The 20,200-nt window shown below is 31.6% G+C and overlaps 3 protein-coding genes across 5 annotated transcripts; 1 reads left to right on the top strand and 2 right to left on the bottom strand.

Annotated features, from left to right (window-relative positions):
• Positions 1-621: 621 nt before the first annotated feature.
• Positions 622-2,643, bottom strand: LOC113847632 (protein transport protein SFT2-like). The gene is made up of 4 exons (XM_027476853.1): positions 2,350-2,643; positions 1,860-2,127; positions 1,642-1,746; positions 622-986 (listed from the first exon to the last, which is right to left on the bottom strand). The coding sequence occupies exons 1-4, from the start codon at positions 2,529-2,531 to the stop codon at positions 876-878; spliced, it is 666 nt and encodes a 221-aa protein (XP_027332654.1). The 5' UTR covers positions 2,532-2,643; the 3' UTR covers positions 622-875.
• Positions 2,644-10,468: 7,825 nt separating this feature from the next.
• Positions 10,469-13,873, top strand: LOC113845849 (heat shock cognate protein 80-like). The gene is made up of 3 exons (XM_027473495.1): positions 10,469-10,685; positions 11,492-11,633; positions 11,728-13,873. The coding sequence occupies exons 1-3, from the start codon at positions 10,566-10,568 to the stop codon at positions 13,560-13,562; spliced, it is 2,097 nt and encodes a 698-aa protein (XP_027329296.1). The 5' UTR covers positions 10,469-10,565; the 3' UTR covers positions 13,563-13,873.
• A 3,020-nt stretch (positions 13,874-16,893) lies between these two features.
• On the bottom strand, positions 16,894-19,889 carry LOC113846803 (E3 ubiquitin-protein ligase At4g11680-like). Of its 3 annotated transcripts, XM_027475451.1 has the most exons (4): positions 19,444-19,889; positions 18,784-19,312; positions 17,681-18,071; positions 17,016-17,406 (listed from the first exon to the last, which is right to left on the bottom strand). In XM_027475451.1, exons 2-4 carry the CDS (start codon positions 19,269-19,271, stop codon positions 17,260-17,262), a joined length of 1,026 nt encoding a protein of 341 aa, XP_027331252.1. In that variant the 5' UTR covers positions 19,272-19,312; positions 19,444-19,889; the 3' UTR covers positions 17,016-17,259. The 3 variants fall into 3 exon arrangements, with proteins under 3 accessions (XP_027331253.1, XP_027331251.1, XP_027331252.1); XM_027475452.1 differs by having other exon boundaries at positions 16,894-17,406; positions 17,681-18,062; positions 18,784-19,889; XM_027475450.1 differs by having other exon boundaries at positions 16,930-17,406; positions 18,784-19,889.
• Positions 19,890-20,200: the final 311 nt, after the last annotated feature.

The following is a 20,200-nucleotide window of genomic DNA, read 5'->3' as shown; positions in this document are numbered from 1 at the left end:
ATGTTGTAACCACGTAAATTGAAAAATAAAATGTTGCAATTCAATCAACTTAAAAATTTATTTGTTTGTCCCACATGAATCGCTCACTTATATCCAACAGAAACATCAACAACAATGATAAAATATGACCAAGACTATTTTCTGTTTCATTTTGGAGAAGGGAGGGGAACTATGCAACTTGAAGAAAGCAACAGAATTCTGTAGCCCTCAATTAGATAACGTTGATTGACAAAAAATATGATAATTTAATTTGTAATAGAAACTAAAATGTATGTTAAGCACGTCAAGGGAATGCACTCGACCAAAAAAAACTAGTATGCATTAATATACTTAAATACTTGTCTTATTCATGCCGGGACCTTGTATGGTACAAGCATATTGATATGTACTAAATATCTAAAATTTTCTTATAACTCGTATAAATTAAATTAGTTTATGCATAACATTAAGCTTTTTGCGAAATTGTTTGGTTTGTTATAAAATAAAATTAACAGCTGCTTCATTTCAATCAAAACTCGGCTTCCCTGAAATAAATTTGCTTGAACATTATGAAAATTGAATATACATTGTACATGCAATTTGAATACTTTATATTTTGTTTTTATATTTTTAAATGACATATTTTCCCATAAACGCATCTTTGTTTTCCCGAACCAGTTACCAATATAGTCCGAGCCAATATCCATGCACACGAATTATAAACTTGTGGCAAAGATGAAAATAAATTATCTCGAGCAGCGGTGGCAACAAAAATTGAAATGTTAGGTATGATGCTTTAAGTTCAACTCAGCAATACGCCTGGGTCAGTTAAAAGCTTCAGCCGACATGTGCTCAAAGTTTGGATCCAACCTCACCTCCCATTAACCAAAAATGAATCACCTCCCGAAGCAATTCATTAATTTGGACGCAAGGGCAGAAGTCAAAAATTTCATTCCGGCTGATCCGCCAGGAAAATAGGATATAGAATAGTATCCAAGCGAGAGAACCTGCAAATACAATCAAAATATCAATTTCAATGTAAGATTAGTAGTTTTGGAAAGAAACATAACAAATACATACGAAAATCTGTGAAGAAGATCTATTTCCACACCCCAGTTGCGGAAACCATGAAATGGAACTAATACCCATCACATAAATCAAGCCACTAGAAGTGTGGAAATTAATAGGAACTCACAAACTTATAAAGCCTAAATACAAGATCCTTTTGGAGATTTTATCATGGTTTCTTTATAAGATTTCCCTACAAGTTATTTTTACAAAGGGTATTTTCTAAAAAATTACCCTCTCTGAAGACATAGTAATTAATTAGGTAGAAAAGGAGTAAAACAATGACTCCTAATAATTTTAAGGATAATTTTGAAAAAGCTCTTCAAATTGTTAAATTTAATGTCATTCATGAAGTTAACTATATTTCTTAATTCTTACGAGGTAGATAAAAAAGTCTATATTTAGGACAGAGATGGTGTAACGTTCCTTTCTGCCACATAAAGGTAATTGCTGCTTTAGTAAATTCAAGATTATACTCAAATGCCATAGCACATACTTCAAATCCACAGCAAAGGCTAATACAAAGGCTAATACAAAGGTATGGGCAAAGCAACCAAAAACATTTGAGCTTTTTAAGGATAGATGAACTGATACCTGTACGACAGAGAATACAACAGATAGAACGTAGCTGTGACGCACCATTGATACATATATGGTGCCGACCATACTGCATATAAAACCCAGTGTGAAAGGGAGCCTCTGAAAAATATTCACATAGAGAAACAGAGTCAGAAAAAATAAAAATAAAAAATAAAAAAGCAAATGCAACCCCAAGCAAGCTTACTGAAACAGGACATGAATTTGTATCTTACCTCCCTTGAGAACATGTGAGCAAGCTGATTCTTTGGACCTTTGATAGCAAAGAATGATCCAATAATAAATCCACACCCAAGAGTAAAACTTATAGCAAACTTTTGGGGCATAATCACCATCACGGGAAGGAACAAGGTAAACGCAATGAAAATGAAGAAGACTCCACTTGCCAAAAGCAAAGCAAAATACACAAGTGCTTTCCCAGAAGGAACATTGCTAGTGGCAGACTGCAAATTGGCAGGTATATCTCTCACACCTTTAGAAACCCTAACAATTATAAGATACAAATTTCTTAACTACTCGAGATCACAAATTCAGGCAAAACAATTCAGTAATTGTGATGCAGATAAAATGATGTTTCAATTGCACCTTTCCTTTCTGAAGCAACAAAAAAAAAGGTGAAGAACAATAACAATGACTACATGTACAACATTTTGAACACACGATTTTGTATAATTAAAGTAAGTGGATGAGTAGAAGAGAGGTTACACGTTGAAAGTGCCGGTGACGGTGTCGTTAGCAGATCTAACAGCGGATTCCAAATCGAAGGCAATTCCAGAATTGGAGGTGTCCTGAGAAGAAGTATAGGAGTTCCATTCTTCGAGCAAAGAGGAAGAGGAGGGTGGGTTCTGGTGATCTTCGCTGCGAGAGCGTGAGAACCAGCCCTCCATTTTTGGATCTACACTATGCTACCATTCCTGGGGAGAGGAATGAATGAATGAATAGGAATTCAAAGAGGAATGGGAATTGAAAGAAATGAAAATGGAAGAATGACTGTGTAGTGTATGAAGAAGCTAGGGGGTTGTTTGCTGGGTCTACCTCATCCCCATCAAAGTTTAACATGTAAATTATTATCATTAATTTTTTTCAAATGCGAAATTATTATTATTCATAATTTTATATTAAATATATAAATAATAGAAGTTGGTGATATATTTTGAAAAAATTTAAATGCCTTTTAATTTAAAGAATTATACGATCGAGAGTATAGAATATTTTTTCAAATTGACAAATACTCTAACAAATACATAAAATAATAATAAATAAGGTGAAAGAAATAATAAAAATAAAAATATTATCCAAGTACTTAAATATAATAATTATTAATTAATTTGTTTGTGACTTATTAATGCTATAGTTTTTAATTTTTATTTTAATTTGATTAGGCTAAATATTTGATGACTTTGGCAGTTTAGTGAAAGAAGCTTTTTAGATTAAAAAGTTTTTTGTGAAAGAAGCTTTTTAGATTAAAAAGTTTTTTGTGAAAGAAGCTTTTTAGATTAAAAAGTTTTTTTTATTATCTTTACAGATATTTATTATTTCACTTATTCAATTTTATATTTTTTTTAGATTGGAATTAAACAAAATTAACTAAATCATTTTGATTTGTCTTATTTATCATGTTTGACGTATATTTTATTTTTTAAACAAAATCAAGGATGACGTTTAAATTTATCGTTTTAGACAACTATTTTTTTTTCTATCATTAATATTTCTAGAAAAATAAAATGATATTTAGATAAGGTAGAAAAAAATCATTAATCTCAAAGAACACTTAAAAACAATAACCTAGGATTGTTAATAGTTTATTTTAAGCTAAAACGTTATCAAGTAAAAATAAAATAATTTTGGAATGGGAGGTCAACTTTATTGATTATAATATGTTTTTCTTTTAATTAAGAGAGAGGATTTAAAATTTAAATAATAAATTAACAAGTTTAAAATTTTAATCATGAAATTGATTGCTGAGCAATAGATAGTTAAATCTTATTTTATTTGCAGCATATAAATTTAAGTAATATCCCATTTTAAATATAAGTAAATTAAATAACATTTTTTTTTTAAAAAGAGAAATTTGAGTTGATTAGTTTTGATAATCATTCTTTATCAAAAAGTTATGTGTGATTAATTTATTTAGCAAAAAGTTATGTGTTCAAATTTTATTGTACGCCAAAATTTCTTTTCTTTGAACTATTAATAGCCGTGAACTGTAAGTGAAAGTTAGTTTTATGCCCTTGATATATTCAATAAAAAAATTAATAAACTCATGTATTTAAATAATAAAATTAATTTTTGAATAAATTATAATCATATTACTTAGAATCTAAGAAAAATACCCGGATTGTGAAGTTGGATACTCAATACAGAAGGTGGGAAACGTGTTTAGATTTAGCGAAAGGATTAGGATAACATTAAATCTGGACCTGTATAAGAATAATTATGATTAAAATATGATTTTGTTAATATTAATCAATTAAATAAAATCTAACAGTTTATTTATTTTTTCTTTCATTTTCACAATAACCAAATGTTTTCACCATATAGGAAATGTATGAAAAGTTTGGTTGATATGAAAAGTTTGACAGCAGTCACTTGACAGCTTAAAAAAGTTAACTGCATCTTTTTTAACTGTAATTATTTAATTTTATCTGCCTTAAAAAAAAGTTTTATTGATATGAAAATTAACTATATCTGCATATTGTTTTTTAATTCTTTTTTATTATTAATAAATGATAACTTAGAAAAAAAAACTTTTGTATTTTTAAATAGTTATATCTTTCATTAAATTGTTAGATTCTTTATTTGGTGACATTATTTACATAAGTAGCAATAAGAATGTTTTTATCATGTACAACTTTTCAAAGATAAAATAGTTTCGTTATATTATAAAATATTGAAAAAAAATCAACGCTATCACAATTAAATAATGGATATATATAAAAGTTAAATATCAAATGAAATTTTAGAAACTTAATTTTAAAAATATAAAATTTTAATTTTGGAAATTTAATTCTAAAAATTAATTAATAATTTTAAAAATTAATTCCTAAAACTTATTTTTAGAATCATATAGTCTTAAATAGTTAATAATTTAGGAAATTAATTTTCATAAATATAAAATTTTAATTGTGAAAACTTATGTTTAAAAATAGTTAAAAATTTCAGAAATTAATTTCTACAGACGTAAAATATTAATTCTGAACATTTATTTTTAGAAACATGTAATTTTGATTTTGAAAATTTAATTTTGGAAATAGTTAATAATTCTGAAAATTAATTTATGAAACTGTAAAAATATAAATTTGAAAATTTATTTAATTTCAAAAATTTATTGTCACAACTGTTGTGTTTAGAAAAAAAATTAGAAATAATAAATTGAGAGAACAAGCTCTTTTTAACTAGTGTGTTTCGTGGAATCACCTTGATTGGAAAAAAAAAAAAAAAGCCTAGGACAGAAGCACATCAATTTTTTGGTAAGTATCTTGTTTTTCATGCTTCTTGAATTATTATTGTGAGTTATTGCAGCAGTTTCCTAAGTATCTTGTTATCACTTAGTGGGCAAAAATTAGTGACTTTAAAAATAGAATTTGAATTTAAAAAATTTAGAATCGTCACTAAAATTTTATTTATTTTTATAAAAATAAAATATTAAAAAATATTTTAAGATTTTTAAATTCAGAAATTTTTTACGAATAAAAAAAGTATTAGCATTCTAATTATTTGAATGAACGGTATATCTAGATTAAAGAAATAGTGTAAAATGATTTTAAATCTTGATCAGATATTAATTTTTTTATTTTCCTATTTTTTGTTTTTTATTTTTATTTTTATTTATTTTTGAAATTAAGCCTCATATATAAATTGTTATCCTCGTAACCAAAAGAAAGGTGGATGCAGGGTCACGGTGACAAGAAAAGGGAACTTTGTGCCCAAAAATGCAAACCGGTGAAGAGCTGGTTGAAACTTGCACTATCATTGTATGGATTTCTTCTGCTCTGCATGCATCCACCAACTCTGGACAATACCCTTATGCAGGTTTCCTCCCAAATCGTCCAACTATAAGCCCTATATTCATGCCTGAAGAAGGAACTGCATAATATGATGAAGTAGTGGCAAATCCTGATAAGGCTTTTCTGAAAACAATCACCACACAGTTGCAGACTCTGATTGGCATTTCACTGATAGAAATGTTGTCTAGGCATTCTTCTAATGAAGTCTATCTTGGACAGAGAGACACTCCTAGTTGGACATCTGATATGGAGCCATTGGAAGCCAACATTGAACAAAAATGGCAAACTTAAAAACCGATTTGGACCAGTTAACATTCCATATACCTTACTTTTTCCTAGCAGCAAAGGTGGACTCACTGGGCATGGGAATTCTCTCTCAGTTTGGAAGGGATGCAGATGACAAGACTGAAAGAGACAATGGAGTGAAAACCTGGGTAAAACAGTTGCTTATAAAATAGAAGATGTCATAGAAACCGTATAAAATATCTCTATGAAGCAAGGATGTTCTTGGGCTCAACATGACCTGGATGCAGATATTATCCATGATCCTCAACATGTTAAAAGTTGATAACAACAATGAGAGCCCTCACTAAATGGATACTCAACGAAAAAAGAAGCTTATTGTTATTGAAGACTTTAAAGATAGATGAAAAAGCATTACCTCGCCTTGAACACTTGGAGCTAGGACCATGCCCTGAAATGGTACGGGCGACCACTGATATCCAGAATTTGGAGTCTCTCAAAGTATTTTCCTAAGTGGAATGTTTAAAGAAGATATATGTACCCAGCTGAAGGATAATATTCGGTTGTTTTCCTGTAATTAACTGGTATTATACTTAATTAGTGCTGATACTTCAATGAATTTTTACACCATGTATTCTGGATATATTCTACATTGTGATTTTAGTAAAAAATAATTTTAAATTGTCTTAAAAGAAATTTAGTAAAAGAGTGATTTTTGTTTAAACTAAAAAGTTAGTTTAAATTAAAATTGCAAAAAATTTTAAAACTACAAGAAATTCTAGAAACTTTTGTTTTTCATTAACGATTACTTAGTTACTAAAGACTCTTACATATTTTATTCTATTAAATATTCTGAATATATTATCTATTGTACTAAATATTAGTGAAATAAAATTATTTGTAATAATTTAAATTGTTGATAATGATGATAAAAATGATAACTTTAAAAAATTGGTTAATAAATAGTTGCATTATTATATGTTTTAAGATACTTAAGTTTTTGTTGTATGACCATAAAGTGTGATCACATGATCTTGCACAAATATTTTTAAATGTATTCTCTAGTGTGCTACTCGTGCTAAACATTAGTGAAGTAGAACCATTTAGAATCAAGTTAAATTGTTGATAATGATGATAAAGATTATACAAATGATAAATTTGTTGGGAAATGATTATATTATTTCATGTTTGAAACACTTAAGTTTTTGTTGTATGATCGTAAAGTGTGATCACATGATCTTACACACATGTTTCTCAATTTTTTTGTAATTTAAAGAGAAAGAAGATGAAGTTTTGAAATTTTTTGCATTATAACTTAAGTGAATTTTTTTGCCTTAATCGAAAATCACTTTTTGACTAAATTTACTTAAGTAATTTTTTTTGGCTTAAACTAAAATTATTTTTTGCTAAATTCGTTTAAACAAATTTTATTTCATGAATTTAAACTGTAGATTGCAGTTCCTTCCAAAACTGTAAAGAATTCAGATCTATCATTTTCTGTGTTAAGTCAGTTTCATCCAATTTGTAAATTGATGATATAATGAAAAAAATTAAGAGAAATATTAGATGAAATTATAATATATATATATATATATATATATATATATAATAGTATTTGAGTATTTATTTAATAAAAAAATTTCATATTGTAATGAAACTTTAAGTATTAGGCTTCTATATGGTGTTGGGCACGGATTTGGGCTGGGTGCATGCTGCCATATTTATGATGCAGCTTAAGCATTTGCTTTTAATTAACATGCTTATTTTGGTTACATATTTTACAAACTTTTTTTTCTAATACTTGCTCGAGGGCACGTAATAAGAACATATATAATAATAAGTTTTAACTGAAAAGTACAAGATTCATTGTATTTAGAATATTGATGTTATAATTTTTAATAAAAAATTACTATTTATTGATCTTTTGGTGAACCTTAGAAAATCATTTTACAGATGTCAGTTTGCATTATAGAAGCTTGATAAAAGAAAAAACAAATATCTCTGTTATAGGAACTAATTTTAATATCAAACGATGATGGCGTACCACTCCAATTATTATGTTAGAGGGAGGCTGGTATATAATCAGAATCAGCCATAAACGGTATAAAATGTGAAATTACTGAACATACGAAGGTAGAAAATTTATATAGACAGATAGATAAATAAATAAAAGTAAATTTATTTTGTCTTTTCAAATAAATGAATAGATTAGAGATAATATTCTCTAACAAACAAAAATTATAAATATCAAGATAACTTTTCTTAGGATAATCTTTACTTAATAAAAAAGTAAATTGTAGTCTATATAATTTGACTACAAGAGGAGGAATCTCGCAAGAAATAGCATTGTTGTAACCTTCTAGTTGAGTCAGGGAAATGCAATTTGTGATTTCAGGAGGTATAATACCTGAAAGCTGATTAACACCAGCTGAAGCCCTTGCAGATTTGATAGCTTACCAGAACTGGTTGGTGTGCTACCTGTGAGTGGATTTTCTGACAAGTCTATGACATTGAGTTCTGTGCAGCTTCCAAGTTCTCTGGGATTGTTCCCACCACATTGTTTTGCCATAAGAGTAGGCTCTGAAGCTTTTTGAGCTCTCCCATTTGACTTGGAATTGAACCAGATATTGAGTTCTGATACAAGTACAGGTTCTGCAACTCGCTGCACTTCCCTATCTCTTCAGGGGTCTGCAAGGCCTAACATCACCAACTTGGTGCAGTTTCCAATGTCCCATGGCACCTCATCCTTAAGGTTTGTGTTTCCTCCTGCTCTGAACACTCGGAGCTCTCTTAAGTAGCCAATACGCTTTGGAATTTCACCACTCATTTTGTTGTCATAGAGTGTCAAGTTCACAAGAGGTGTCAAATTTCCTATGTTGGATGGAATGTTGCCTTCATGAAAGTTGGCATGGAGAGCCAAACCCTGCAGTTTGCTTAGCCTGCAAATTTCCTATGTTGGATGGATTTCACCAAAGAGAGAACTGCCACTGAGATCAATGGCAATGAGCTCTTAACAGTCTCCAATTTCTTTTGGAATCCTTCCTGTGATACACTTTTAAGTAATACACTTTTAATTATTAGTTAAAATTATTAAAAATAAAAAAATGTAAATTACACTATTTTTTATTTTTAATTTAATGTTTCTACGTTATACTTTAATAATTTTTAATTAAAAATTTATTAAAAATAATGTCTTAAATAATATGTTGTTAACATTTATTTTATAACAAAAGTATTTTCGATTAAAATAGAAAAAAACTGCGTGTTAAGTAAAATTTCGTTTATGAATATAATTTACTGTTAAATTCAATATAAAAAATTAGAAGATGGAAAAACAAACCAGTATTATAATTTTATATACATACACAAAAACAAGTACTGTGTGATATGTCAATTACATAAAATATATACATAAGTTTGGTTTGGATTTAATTCAAATGATTTATAGAATAGATTTAAAATTAAATTTAACAAAAAAAATCTTAATTTATGAACATGTTTAAATCATTAGATACAAACTCACGCAATCATTGCTCAAACAAAAAATAATCAAATTTTATTTATTTGTTTTAATTTAAATATAAACACACAAATAAAAGCGACTTAAATTAATTAATTCAACCTAATATCTTAAATTCATCGAGCTAATTCAATTAATGTAATAAATACCCCATTATAGGGATAAAAAAAAAAAAGCAGTGTCCCCTTAACTATCTTGATCCTTTCCTCCCCAACACAACGGAAAACATTCCTTTTTCTTAAAATGTTCCGACGTATGAGGATATTAAGCCTTTCCCTTTTAAATTTATTTTGCCTGTGTTAAACTAAAGGTTCCCATGTTAGCCATTTTTTTAAATTAAAGACTTTCGTTATCGAGATTTATATTTTATTTTAAAAAAATTATATTATTTAACAATTAAATTGGATATATATATATATATATATATATATATATATTATTGTATGAGTAATGTATAGAAATCTTACAATAAATATAAACGTAAACAAAATTTAACAATTCATTTATATAATGGCTTTATTTTTAATAATTAAGATAAAGAATATTAGTAATTTTTACTTATTAAAAGATTATAAAATAATATATTTTACTACTTTTAAATGTTTAATTTTAATTTTAAAAATTGAGATTTTTATTTGTTAAAATATAAAACCATATTACAAGTTTTTAATTTATAAAAATATGCTTCTAGAGAAAAAAAAGAAAGAAAGAGTAATTTTTCATTTTAAGTGAATATTCTTTCATATATTTTTTAGGAAATAATAAAAAATGGTAGATTATAAATAAATCGATATTCTTGCATCATATGATGAGATTAATAAAATTCTTATTTTAAAACAATTTCTTTATTATTTTAAAAATTCCTCCGTATATATGTATGTGTTTTACCAAGTCCATTGCCGAATGGGTAAGTCATAAATAAAGTGGACCCAAGTATAGCAGTGGGTCCGTGGAATGCGATTATTAACATTATTATTAGTAGCAATAGAAGGATCTAGAAAGTAGAAACCCTAACGTGCAATTCCTATATAACTTCCCATCGTCTTCTCTTAACCTTGGTGTTCATTTTCGTTTTTCATTTCTTCTCTGTGAGATTCCCTCTTTCCCCAATCCCTAACTCGTTTCTCGTCGAAGAACGTAGATCGGATAGGATGGAGACTGAGACGTTCTCTTTTCAGGCTGAGATCAACCAGCTCCTCAGTCTCATCATCAACACTTTCTACAGCAACAAGGAGATTTTTCTTCGTGAGCTCATTAGCAATGCCTCTGATGTAAGTTTCTTCGCTCGGTTACTTTTCTCGTTTCATCAACACTTGCTCACGTTGCTTTTCCTGTATACTGTATTTTTTTTTTCTCTTTCTGCAGACTTGATCTAGTAGTGATGTTTCTGAATTTTTGTTAATGATCACATGTTTTTTGGTTGTTACCGTCGGTATTCGATTTTCTAGGCTTTACATTTCTGTAAGTTGATTACGTCTTTTATCCGATGGTTGCTGTCGTTCTTTGTTACGATTTGGAACTTTTGTGTGGTTGTTGCTCAATTTCAGGGAGGATTTGTTGGACGTGTTTTCATTCTCTTGTTAACTGATTTTATTGAATTTTGGTGAAATAGTTTGCATGCTTTTGCCTGCTATCAGTTCCGTGGATGTTTCGAGATGCATTGTTGCTTAATACGCTAATACTTTTTTTCTTTTAGTTGAATAATTAAATTGTAATTAAAGAAGGCCATCTATACCGGTGGTACATAGTTGATAAGAATTACTTAATACCACTTAATGTTTACACTCGATTATCTGTTGCTATCATTGTTAAAGAATTTCTTCTAATTTATATTGTAAATATTGCCTTTTGTGACAGAGTTGAAGGGGGACATATTTTGTTTTTATGGAAGTGATTTTTTTCTTTATGTTTTCTGGGTCTTTGGGAATGAGAATCTGCCTGGAAGTTACATCTTACAATCATTTTGACCTCTTAACTATCGTAGCTGGGAATGTCAGCTGTTATAGTGTTTTTTTCCCCATTTCTTCTGGGAGTAAATGTGAGTTTGGCCTGATTCTCTTGCAATCTTTGACAATAGGCTTTGGACAAGATCCGGTTTGAGAGCCTGACAGACAAGAGCAAGCTTGATGCTCAGCCAGAATTGTTCATCCACATTGTCCCCGATAAGACAAACAACACATTGTCTATCATTGACAGTGGTATCGGCATGACTAAGGCTGGTAAGATAACATGATGTCAGTCATACTGAAATTAGTTTGTGTAGCATTGCATGACGATCAATCTTCTCTAATGCTTGTGTGCTTCATGTTCCAGATTTGGTGAACAACCTGGGTACTATTGCAAGGTCTGGGACCAAGGAATTCATGGAAGCCCTAGCTGCTGGTGCTGATGTGAGCATGATAGGACAGTTTGGTGTTGGTTTCTACTCAGCTTATCTTGTAGCTGAGAAGGTTGTTGTTACCACAAAGCATAATGATGATGAGCAGTATGTCTGGGAGTCCCAAGCTGGTGGGTCATTCACTGTGACGAGGGATACCTCTGGAGAGAATCTTGGTAGGGGAACCAAGATAACTTTGTTCCTCAAGGAGGATCAGCTTGAGTATCTTGAGGAACGCCGTTTGAAGGACTTGATAAAGAAGCATTCTGAATTCATTAGCTATCCAATTTCTCTTTGGATTGAGAAGACAACTGAGAAGGAGATCTCCGATGACGAGGATGAGGAAGAGAAGAAGGAAGAGGAGGGTAAGGTTGAAGATGTGGATGAAGATAAAGAGAAGGAAGAGAAGAAAAAGAAAAAGATCAAGGAGGTATCTCATGAATGGTCGCTGGTAAACAAGCAGAAGCCTATTTGGATGAGGAAACCTGAAGAGATTACAAAAGAAGAATATGCTGCTTTCTACAAGAGTCTTACCAATGATTGGGAAGAGCATTTGGCTGTTAAGCACTTCTCAGTTGAAGGTCAGCTGGAGTTTAAGGCTATTCTCTTTGTTCCCAAGAGGGCTCCTTTTGATCTATTTGACACAAGGAAGAAGCCTAACAACATTAAACTGTATGTCCGTCGTGTCTTCATCATGGACAACTGTGAGGAGTTGATGCCAGAATATCTTAGCTTTGTCAAGGGTATTGTGGATTCTGAGGATCTTCCACTCAACATTTCTAGAGAAATGTTGCAGCAGAACAAGATACTTAAAGTCATCCGGAAGAACCTGGTGAAGAAGTGTATTGAGCTGTTCTTTGAAATTGCTGAAAACAAGGAGGACTATAATAAGTTCTATGAAGCCTTTTCCAAGAACCTGAAACTAGGTATTCACGAGGATTCTCAGAACAAGACAAAGCTCGCTGAATTGCTCAGGTACCACTCCACAAAGAGTGGTGATGAGATGACCAGCCTCAAGGACTATGTTACCAGGATGAAGGAAGGACAGAATGACATCTACTACATTACTGGTGAAACCAAGAAAGCTGTTGAGAATTCCCCCTTCCTGGAGAAGCTTAAGAAGAAGGGGTATGAAGTGCTCTTCATGGTTGATGCTATTGATGAATATGCTATTGGTCAGCTTAAGGAGTTTGAGGGAAAGAAGTTGGTCTCTGCTACCAAGGAAGGCCTGAAACTTGATGAGAGTGAAGATGAAAAGAAAAAGAAAGAAGAATTGAAGGAGAAATTTGACGGTCTCTGCAAGGTGATCAAAGATGTGTTGGGTGACAGGGTTGAGAAAGTGGTGGTATCCGACCGTGTTGTTGATTCTCCTTGCTGTCTCGTGACTGGTGAATATGGGTGGACAGCCAATATGGAAAGGATTATGAAAGCACAGGCATTAAGGGACAACAGCATGGCTGGTTACATGTCAAGCAAGAAAACAATGGAGATTAACCCTGAGAATCCCATCATGGACGAGCTGAGGAAGCGAGCTGATGCTGACAGGAATGACAAATCTGTGAAGGATCTCGTTCTCTTACTTTTCGAGACCGCGCTTCTAACTTCTGGATTCAGCCTTGATGATCCCAACACTTTCGGTAACAGGATTCACAGGATGCTGAAGCTTGGACTGAGCATCGATGAGGATGCTGCTGATGCAGATGCTGACATGCCTCCTCTGGAGGATGTGGACGCTGATGCCGAGGGTAGCAAGATGGAAGAAGTTGATTAAATCCGACATAATTATCTTTTAGAAACAGGGTGATTGAAGAACAGTCTTCTACTATGTTTTTGTTTTTAAATTTTGATATGTTGACAATTTAGGTGCGATTTCTTGGATTAGTGTATCTACTTTGTTTAAGGTAAATTTTGGTGTCAGTTTCTGGCTAATGAGTTTATTGTTCTTCGTCTAATCGTGATCATGCATCATGCTTTTTAAGTTATCAGGTCTAGATAAGAGGATTCTCAAAAAGAAACGTTTTTTTTTTTTTAATAACCTTGTCTTTTTAATCGATATCTTAAATATTGAATAAGTAGTTTTTTACTAAAAATTATATTGAAACTGATTAAAAAAATGTATTAAAATTACATTAAAAATTATTTTAAAAAGTTCATTTTTTATTGATTCTTTTACTAATGTTTATTAAATAATAATTAACTAGTTATCTGTATTATTACAAAATTCGCCGTCAACATGCATATTTTAGATTTCTATTAAAAATTCTCATGTAACACTTTTTATCTCTAATCAGCGAGACTGTTCTGATAATGGTGTAGATTGCAGAATGGTGTGAATCAAAGGCAAACGGACAAACAGGCTTGTGTCTTTGGAGGCCTAAAAGAAAAGGACAAACGGTATAAGGATTATCTTTTTGGGTCAAAAAACAGTATAAGCGTGAGTAGATAGAGGGCCTGCTGCAAAGGTGCAAAGGCCCATGCCAAAAGACAGTTTCTTCTTTTCTTCCCTGGACCAATATAGATGCTTGCTTTTTTCACACTAAATCATTTTCAAGTACACATTCAAATCATGATTTGCACTTTCTGAGTTAATCCTTTTCGTTAAACTCATTTTTCAATTTCTCACTGGTTCTGAAGAGCTATTCTACAACTTATAAAATCCCGATTACTTTTTCACGGTTCAAGAAAAAAATTATCTTTATTTTTTTTCTAAAATTTAAATTATTTGTACTTTATTTACATATATATCAAATAAATAAACAAGGCCATGGATATAAATTTAAACCTATGTTGAATATTATTTTATTTTAATATCATTCCCTTGTATATTTTTCCAACCGATTTGAAAAAGTTAATATCGTACAAAATGAAAATCATGATTCGAAACTACCTCCCACGTTATGAGATTTGAACATTGAATCTACAAGGAATAATATCTAATGTCGATCACGTAAGTGTCTCTTTAATTTTTTTAACACTTTTAAAATCAAATATTGCAAGTATATTATTTTGATTTTTAAACTTAGTTGTATTTGTATGAACATAGTTCCCATCTATATAGTTAAGGAGCAACATAAGATAGAAGAACTCAATCATGCGTTTTTCAATCACCATTCGATTACGAACATGTTTATGCATTAAGCTGTTCAAGCAAAGTATAACTATTGTCCAAATCCTCTTAAAAAGTAAAAAAGGATTTATGAGAAATACTCTGATCAACATAAGCCATTACAAGAGGCAATGCAATGCTATTGAGGATGGAGTGAGTCTTTAAGGCCATTGAAGAAAGATGAGTCAATAGGCATCGCATGGCGCATTCCGGTGTAACGGTGGCGCCGGCACCTGAAGGAGCCAGCATGTGTGGTGGGTGAACATAGACAATTTTACCTCCCACTAGAAGATTTCCTTGTCACAGATTTAGTTGTTGGTGATATTAGCATATGTGAGTGCTTCTTAACATCATCCGTATCCAAATCCGGGATTTTTATTCGTCTACAACTTGGCACTTTTACATTGATGAAAAAGGCTTTTTCCTGCCCAGGCTTTTTTAATTCACAAGTTAACAATAAAATAGATCCCTACTCTCATTTGTTTTAGCACATCAACATCTAAACAATTTAAAAAGATAATTGATTAGACTTTACATCTTTGTATAATATTTTAGATGTTTAGAAACTTTAGAGCGGGTTACCTCATGAAGCATTTATGTTTCCTTATTCTGTTATGATTTTCTTTGGGCGTTTCTATATTATACATGATTTGCACGTCAATAAAAAAATAACAAATTAAAGGTGTGGTACATGTGTAAATGCTAGTTGGCCTAACATGAAGTTATCTTTCATGACAAGATGCTTGATTGGTTTCCCTCAAGGAAGATTTCTAAAATGTGTATGGGTATTTTGTAAATGGAGTAGGGAAAATAATCCAATGAAGACAACGTTGGATTGAAGGTTGAATCCTTAAGTGACATACACCTAGGAACTTGAGAAGGGATGTAGAAACCGAGTCCTTTGTGGATGAATTGTTTGCTTCACAAGAGGCTTTGATATTTGCGTCCTGTTTTGCTTCCCTCAAGAGATGAACTAATGAAGATTGGATTGAGATAACATGCTGCGCTTTGTCAGCAAAAATCTTGTGCGTTAACAATTTATAACCACAAGTTTTTTTTTTTTATCAAACGCAAAAAGAGGGTAACAGAATGATCTGCTGGCATTTTTCAGCTCAACCTAGTTGGACATAAAGATACTAATATGTGTCCTTTCCCTTTTGTGCTTCATTGCTGATTTCACCAAATTGCCACTTTTCAAGTCGTGTTGACCAATTTGTCATAAGTTCACACCTTGGTGTTGTGCTTCTTTAGGAAATTATCTTTGTTTTTCACCAGTTTTGTTTTTTTTTTTTTTTTGCCACTTCGGCAATTTTAAGCTAATTTTACTGCCTTGACTTGTGCCTTCATGTTGCCTGTTGCTTCCTATTATTTTGCTTTTTCTTGGTTGGTTTGTCCATTTATGGTGACATTTAATCGACATTACATACTAACTAAGGATTTATACATATAGAGACATAATCAACAGCTTGCAACAATTGAGTTTCCGTGTGACGAGGATGTGAATTGGGAGGATGAAATATGGCTAAATAATTTTCTCATGCATTTTCAAGCTATGCTTTTTCTGTTGAGCATGTAAGAATAACATCATTTGGATAAATTTATTGTCTCTTTAACTAGAGTGTTGAATAATGAAACAATAAACAGAAAAAATTTATTAAAAAGACTCATTGAAAGTTCATTAAAAACCATGATAGAAGTATATCATTAATAACATTCTTTAATAAACTTTAAGAAAAAAATGTATTTGAGGACATTGGTTAGCATTTTCTTAAATTTATTTAGTTGTTGGTTTTATTTTGTCGTATATTCTAATACTGATATGATGAAATATGGTATATGGATCATACATGTTCATTCAATATCAACCTAGCCTAACTTGTGAACCTCACTCCCATTACACCATGTAAGCACACTATGAATATATATTTTCCTTCAAATTAAAGTTACAAGTTTCACAGCATTGCAGCAGTCCCAGTCGAAATATTCTGGTAAAAGGCCCAAAAGTAGCAGGTATGCATTATACTAGAGATTGGAAATTTAGTTATTCAAAAATTACATTTTCCCTAAAGAGATTTTTATCTCTCAGTATTCAGATGACAATAAAAGAAAAAATCATGCATACAAGCAATCCACTAATTTGAAAGGTTATGGGATACATTTCTTAAAACCAAGTATTTAATGTAGTTTTGGTCACTGGTGAGCAATTCTGTACATGTGCAAACTCACTCGAATAACCCATGTGAAGTATATTACACCAAAGTATATTAAAAAAAAAGGAGAAAAAAAATTGTGGGTATTATCAAGTGTATAGATATAACCAAATAAGATTAATCAATCCTCTTAACTTTTGTCTCGGCTATTTCTACCTTTCTAATCCTTGTTTGCAAAGAGGGCAGCAGGATGTAATTTTTAGCCATTGATCCACACATTTTAGGTGGAACATATGGGAACAGGGCAATTGTCTAACTTCTTCTTTGTCTTTGTACTTGGCTAAGCAAATGCAGCATTCCTGTCAGCACACCAGAACGTAACAAACTTAAATTCAATAGCATTGGAAATAGGCCAAAAAAAAAAAAATGAATGAACCTTAAAAGCAAATACCCAAATTGAGAGAGAGAAAAATAATGCTACTCACACAACCAATTGAAATTGACACCAAGGCCAACTATAGATTGGGTGGCTAAATGAATAGACAAGTAAAAACAGTTGCCACTTTGTGTCTCAATTGGATTTTGGAGTAGCATTTTTCATTATATATAATATATATGAATGGTGACACTTACAGGATATTCATTGATCAATTTTTCGCTGCCATCAGAATCATTGCCCAGCTCTAACTTGGTACGAGCTTCTTTATGTCTCCAACTTGGAAGTTTTGAAATTTGATCTTCAGAAGCTCCTCTATCAGAAGAGGCCATGTTCATGTTGTAACCGAGGAGGCTGCTAATTAGTGGCACACAGCAACATAACAACAGAAACAGTAGGAAAGGGAAAGAGTAACAAATTGCATTCCAAGCAAGTAGAGTGATGCATAGCACATGGAGTCTTGGAGCTTGATGAAAAGATCCAAAACGTGAGTCAAAAATCCAAACATTTCCCATCACAAACCATATGGCGAAGAAAAGCTCTAGTGAAGTCCGGCATTTATTCATTAAGTGTGACATCCTGTACACACTAAGCAAAAAGGTGCAAATTACAATTACATTTTAAAATTTCACCCACAAAAAATTGCAGGGCTCGAAATAACATGTTTCTGATTGAACTTGAATAAATGAATACGGAAGTTATTCAAAACAAGATAATACAAATAAGTTCAAAATTAATTTTTCAGTTCCAACTTGGTACTGTTCAGGAAATTTCACCTTTTTTTAAATTAGATATGGAGGAAAAAACTGGTAACATTGGTATCTTAGGCTTTTCATTTTTCACGTGATTTATATCCTTAATTAGATTGACAAAATTGCAATAAACAAAAGATTCTACCGTGTCTCAATAGGAAATGCCACGAACTTATAACAAGGAAAAAGGCATGTTAGGGTATGTAAGGAAAAAGGCATGTTAGGGTATGTGATTCTTCCAAACCCCTTTTAAGGGGATAAAGTAAAATTATGATAACTTTATGATTACTTGACACTTGGTATTTTTCGATCTTTTAGCAATCCAATCGGTTTTTGTCGAAATTAGTTGCCAATTCAAGGAGAACAACTTTTTCTTCTTATACAACAGTTATATTCATCCAACAAAAGGATGGTATCAAACTTTTCTAGCAAATTTTTAAGCATACTCACGTAATTAGTACACTAAAACATTGTTAATAAGTGCAATTACCCATCAATAATAACAAATTGATTAAAAGAAGTTCTTCAAGATTGAAGTGCAAAGATACCTGGTTTCTTCATTGTTTCTCTGCTGTTCCATATCAGAAAGGCTGAGAGCATCTCCTTGAGTGGTATAATTTTGATGGTAGCGACCATAAAGTAGCAAGAGATTAAGAATACAACCAATATCATAACCAGCTATCCATATTCTCATAGGCCAAACTGGTCTCTCCCTCTTGGAACTTGACAAAGTTAATGTTGTAATGATTATCTGAACAACCAAGGCAATAAATTCCAACATCATCCAAGTGCTAGAATTGAAAGGGTTAGAGCCAAGATTGGACCTTGATCCATTTTGGTAATGAAAAACTCTTCTTAAAAATGTAAACCATCTAGCTCTAGATATTCTCATGGCCATCCGAACCAAAAAGGAAGGTGGGGTGGCACGTGTAGGCCTGTTTCGAGCACTAGCCACTCTATCTTCTCCTGTTGCAGAATTTGAAGAAAATGGAACCATGCTATGCTCTTGTGGATGAAGGAAGCACCGAGAATTCATTGTAAATGTTCTCTTTTGAATTAAATCAAATTTACCAATTCCTAATACATGAAAAAAAGTTACCCCTTTTGCCTATATGTTCAGAATTAAGTCCACAAAAAACACAGCTTTACATCAAAGAACTTGAAATTGAGGCACCCCAATTGAAAAATTTGATGGATGGAACTAGTACCTTCACTGGAAGATCTTTTTCTGGGTCTGCACCAGCTTAAACTCCTAGCAACATAACCAGAATAATATCACAAAAGACTCCAATAACGCAAACCTTTCAGCAGCCACATACTGCACAGAAAAAGCTTAAGAACTAAGAAGAGATAAGATATGAAGAGGAGATGGAGCTGAAGAACTGTATATAGAAAGATGAGAGAAAAGATAAGGGGAGGATTGGTGTGAAGGGTATGTCAGGAAGGTGAGGTTGTGCTTCAGAGGGTGACCAAAAATCAAACTGCATAGCTTTGCTTTGATTCTAAGGGAATCACAAGGTTTGGAGGGAAGTTAACAGTTGGCCAACTTCCTCTGGGCAATATTTTTTATGAAGCCAAACTCAGAAAGCAATTGGAGTTCAATTTCTCATCTTTTCTCTCACTCTTTGTTTTTATCTCAATAAAAAAATTAACACAAACGCGAAGATCTTTTTTTTTTTTTTTTGGTCAAAATAAGGTAATAAAGATGGTCTCTCTTTGAATTCAAGTGGATAAGACTTAAAGTGATTATCTGATACTTACGTCTGCTAAGTGCTGGCATTTGTTTATGTTATGGCCAACAAATATGCAATCTTTATATGATAAATAAGCCATAAAATTGATTTGAATTCTGGCGGGTACAGTTGATACTTTGGAATTATATGGTAAACGGTTGGCCACCTAATCCAACCAACAGTTTGTGTCATGTTGGGGTAGTGTGGCCCTCCTTCCGTCTAGGAATAATTG

Source organism: Abrus precatorius, unplaced genomic scaffold (assembly GCF_003935025.1).
Source record: "Abrus precatorius isolate BTA unplaced genomic scaffold, Abrus_2018 Scaffold8, whole genome shotgun sequence".
Taxonomy (NCBI): Eukaryota; Viridiplantae; Streptophyta; class Magnoliopsida; order Fabales; family Fabaceae; genus Abrus; species Abrus precatorius.
Note: the sequence above shows the minus strand (reverse complement) of the source record. Positions and strands in the feature narration are given on the sequence as shown.

Bases quoted from the DNA above. Each gene is read 5' to 3' on its own strand.
- LOC113847632 (XM_027476853.1), bottom strand. From the start codon at position 2,531: ATGGAGGGCTGGTTCTCACGCTCTCGCAGCGAAGATCACCAGAACCCA. The intron at 1,747-1,859 runs GTAAGATACAAA...AATATTTTTCAG, and splicing joins CTCACATGTTCTCAAGGGAG to AGGCTCCCTTTCACACTGGG. The intron at 987-1,641 runs GTATCAGTTCAT...TTGTATTTGCAG, and splicing joins TTGTATTCTCTGTCGTACAG to GTTCTCTCGCTTGGATACTA.
- LOC113845849 (XM_027473495.1), top strand. From the start codon at position 10,566: ATGGAGACTGAGACGTTCTCTTTTCAGGCTGAGATCAACCAGCTCCTC. The intron at 10,686-11,491 runs GTAAGTTTCTTC...CTTTGACAATAG, and splicing joins TCATTAGCAATGCCTCTGAT to GCTTTGGACAAGATCCGGTT. The intron at 11,634-11,727 runs GTAAGATAACAT...TTCATGTTCCAG, and splicing joins TATCGGCATGACTAAGGCTG to ATTTGGTGAACAACCTGGGT.
- LOC113846803 (XM_027475450.1), bottom strand. From the start codon at position 19,271: ATGAATTCTCGGTGCTTCCTTCATCCACAAGAGCATAGCATGGTTCCA. The intron at 18,072-18,783 runs GTATCTTTGCAC...CTTTTTGCTTAG, and splicing joins AGAAACAATGAAGAAACCAG to TGTGTACAGGATGTCACACT. The intron at 17,407-17,680 runs GTAAGTGTCACC...GTGTGCTGACAG, and splicing joins AATTGATCAATGAATATCCT to GAATGCTGCATTTGCTTAGC.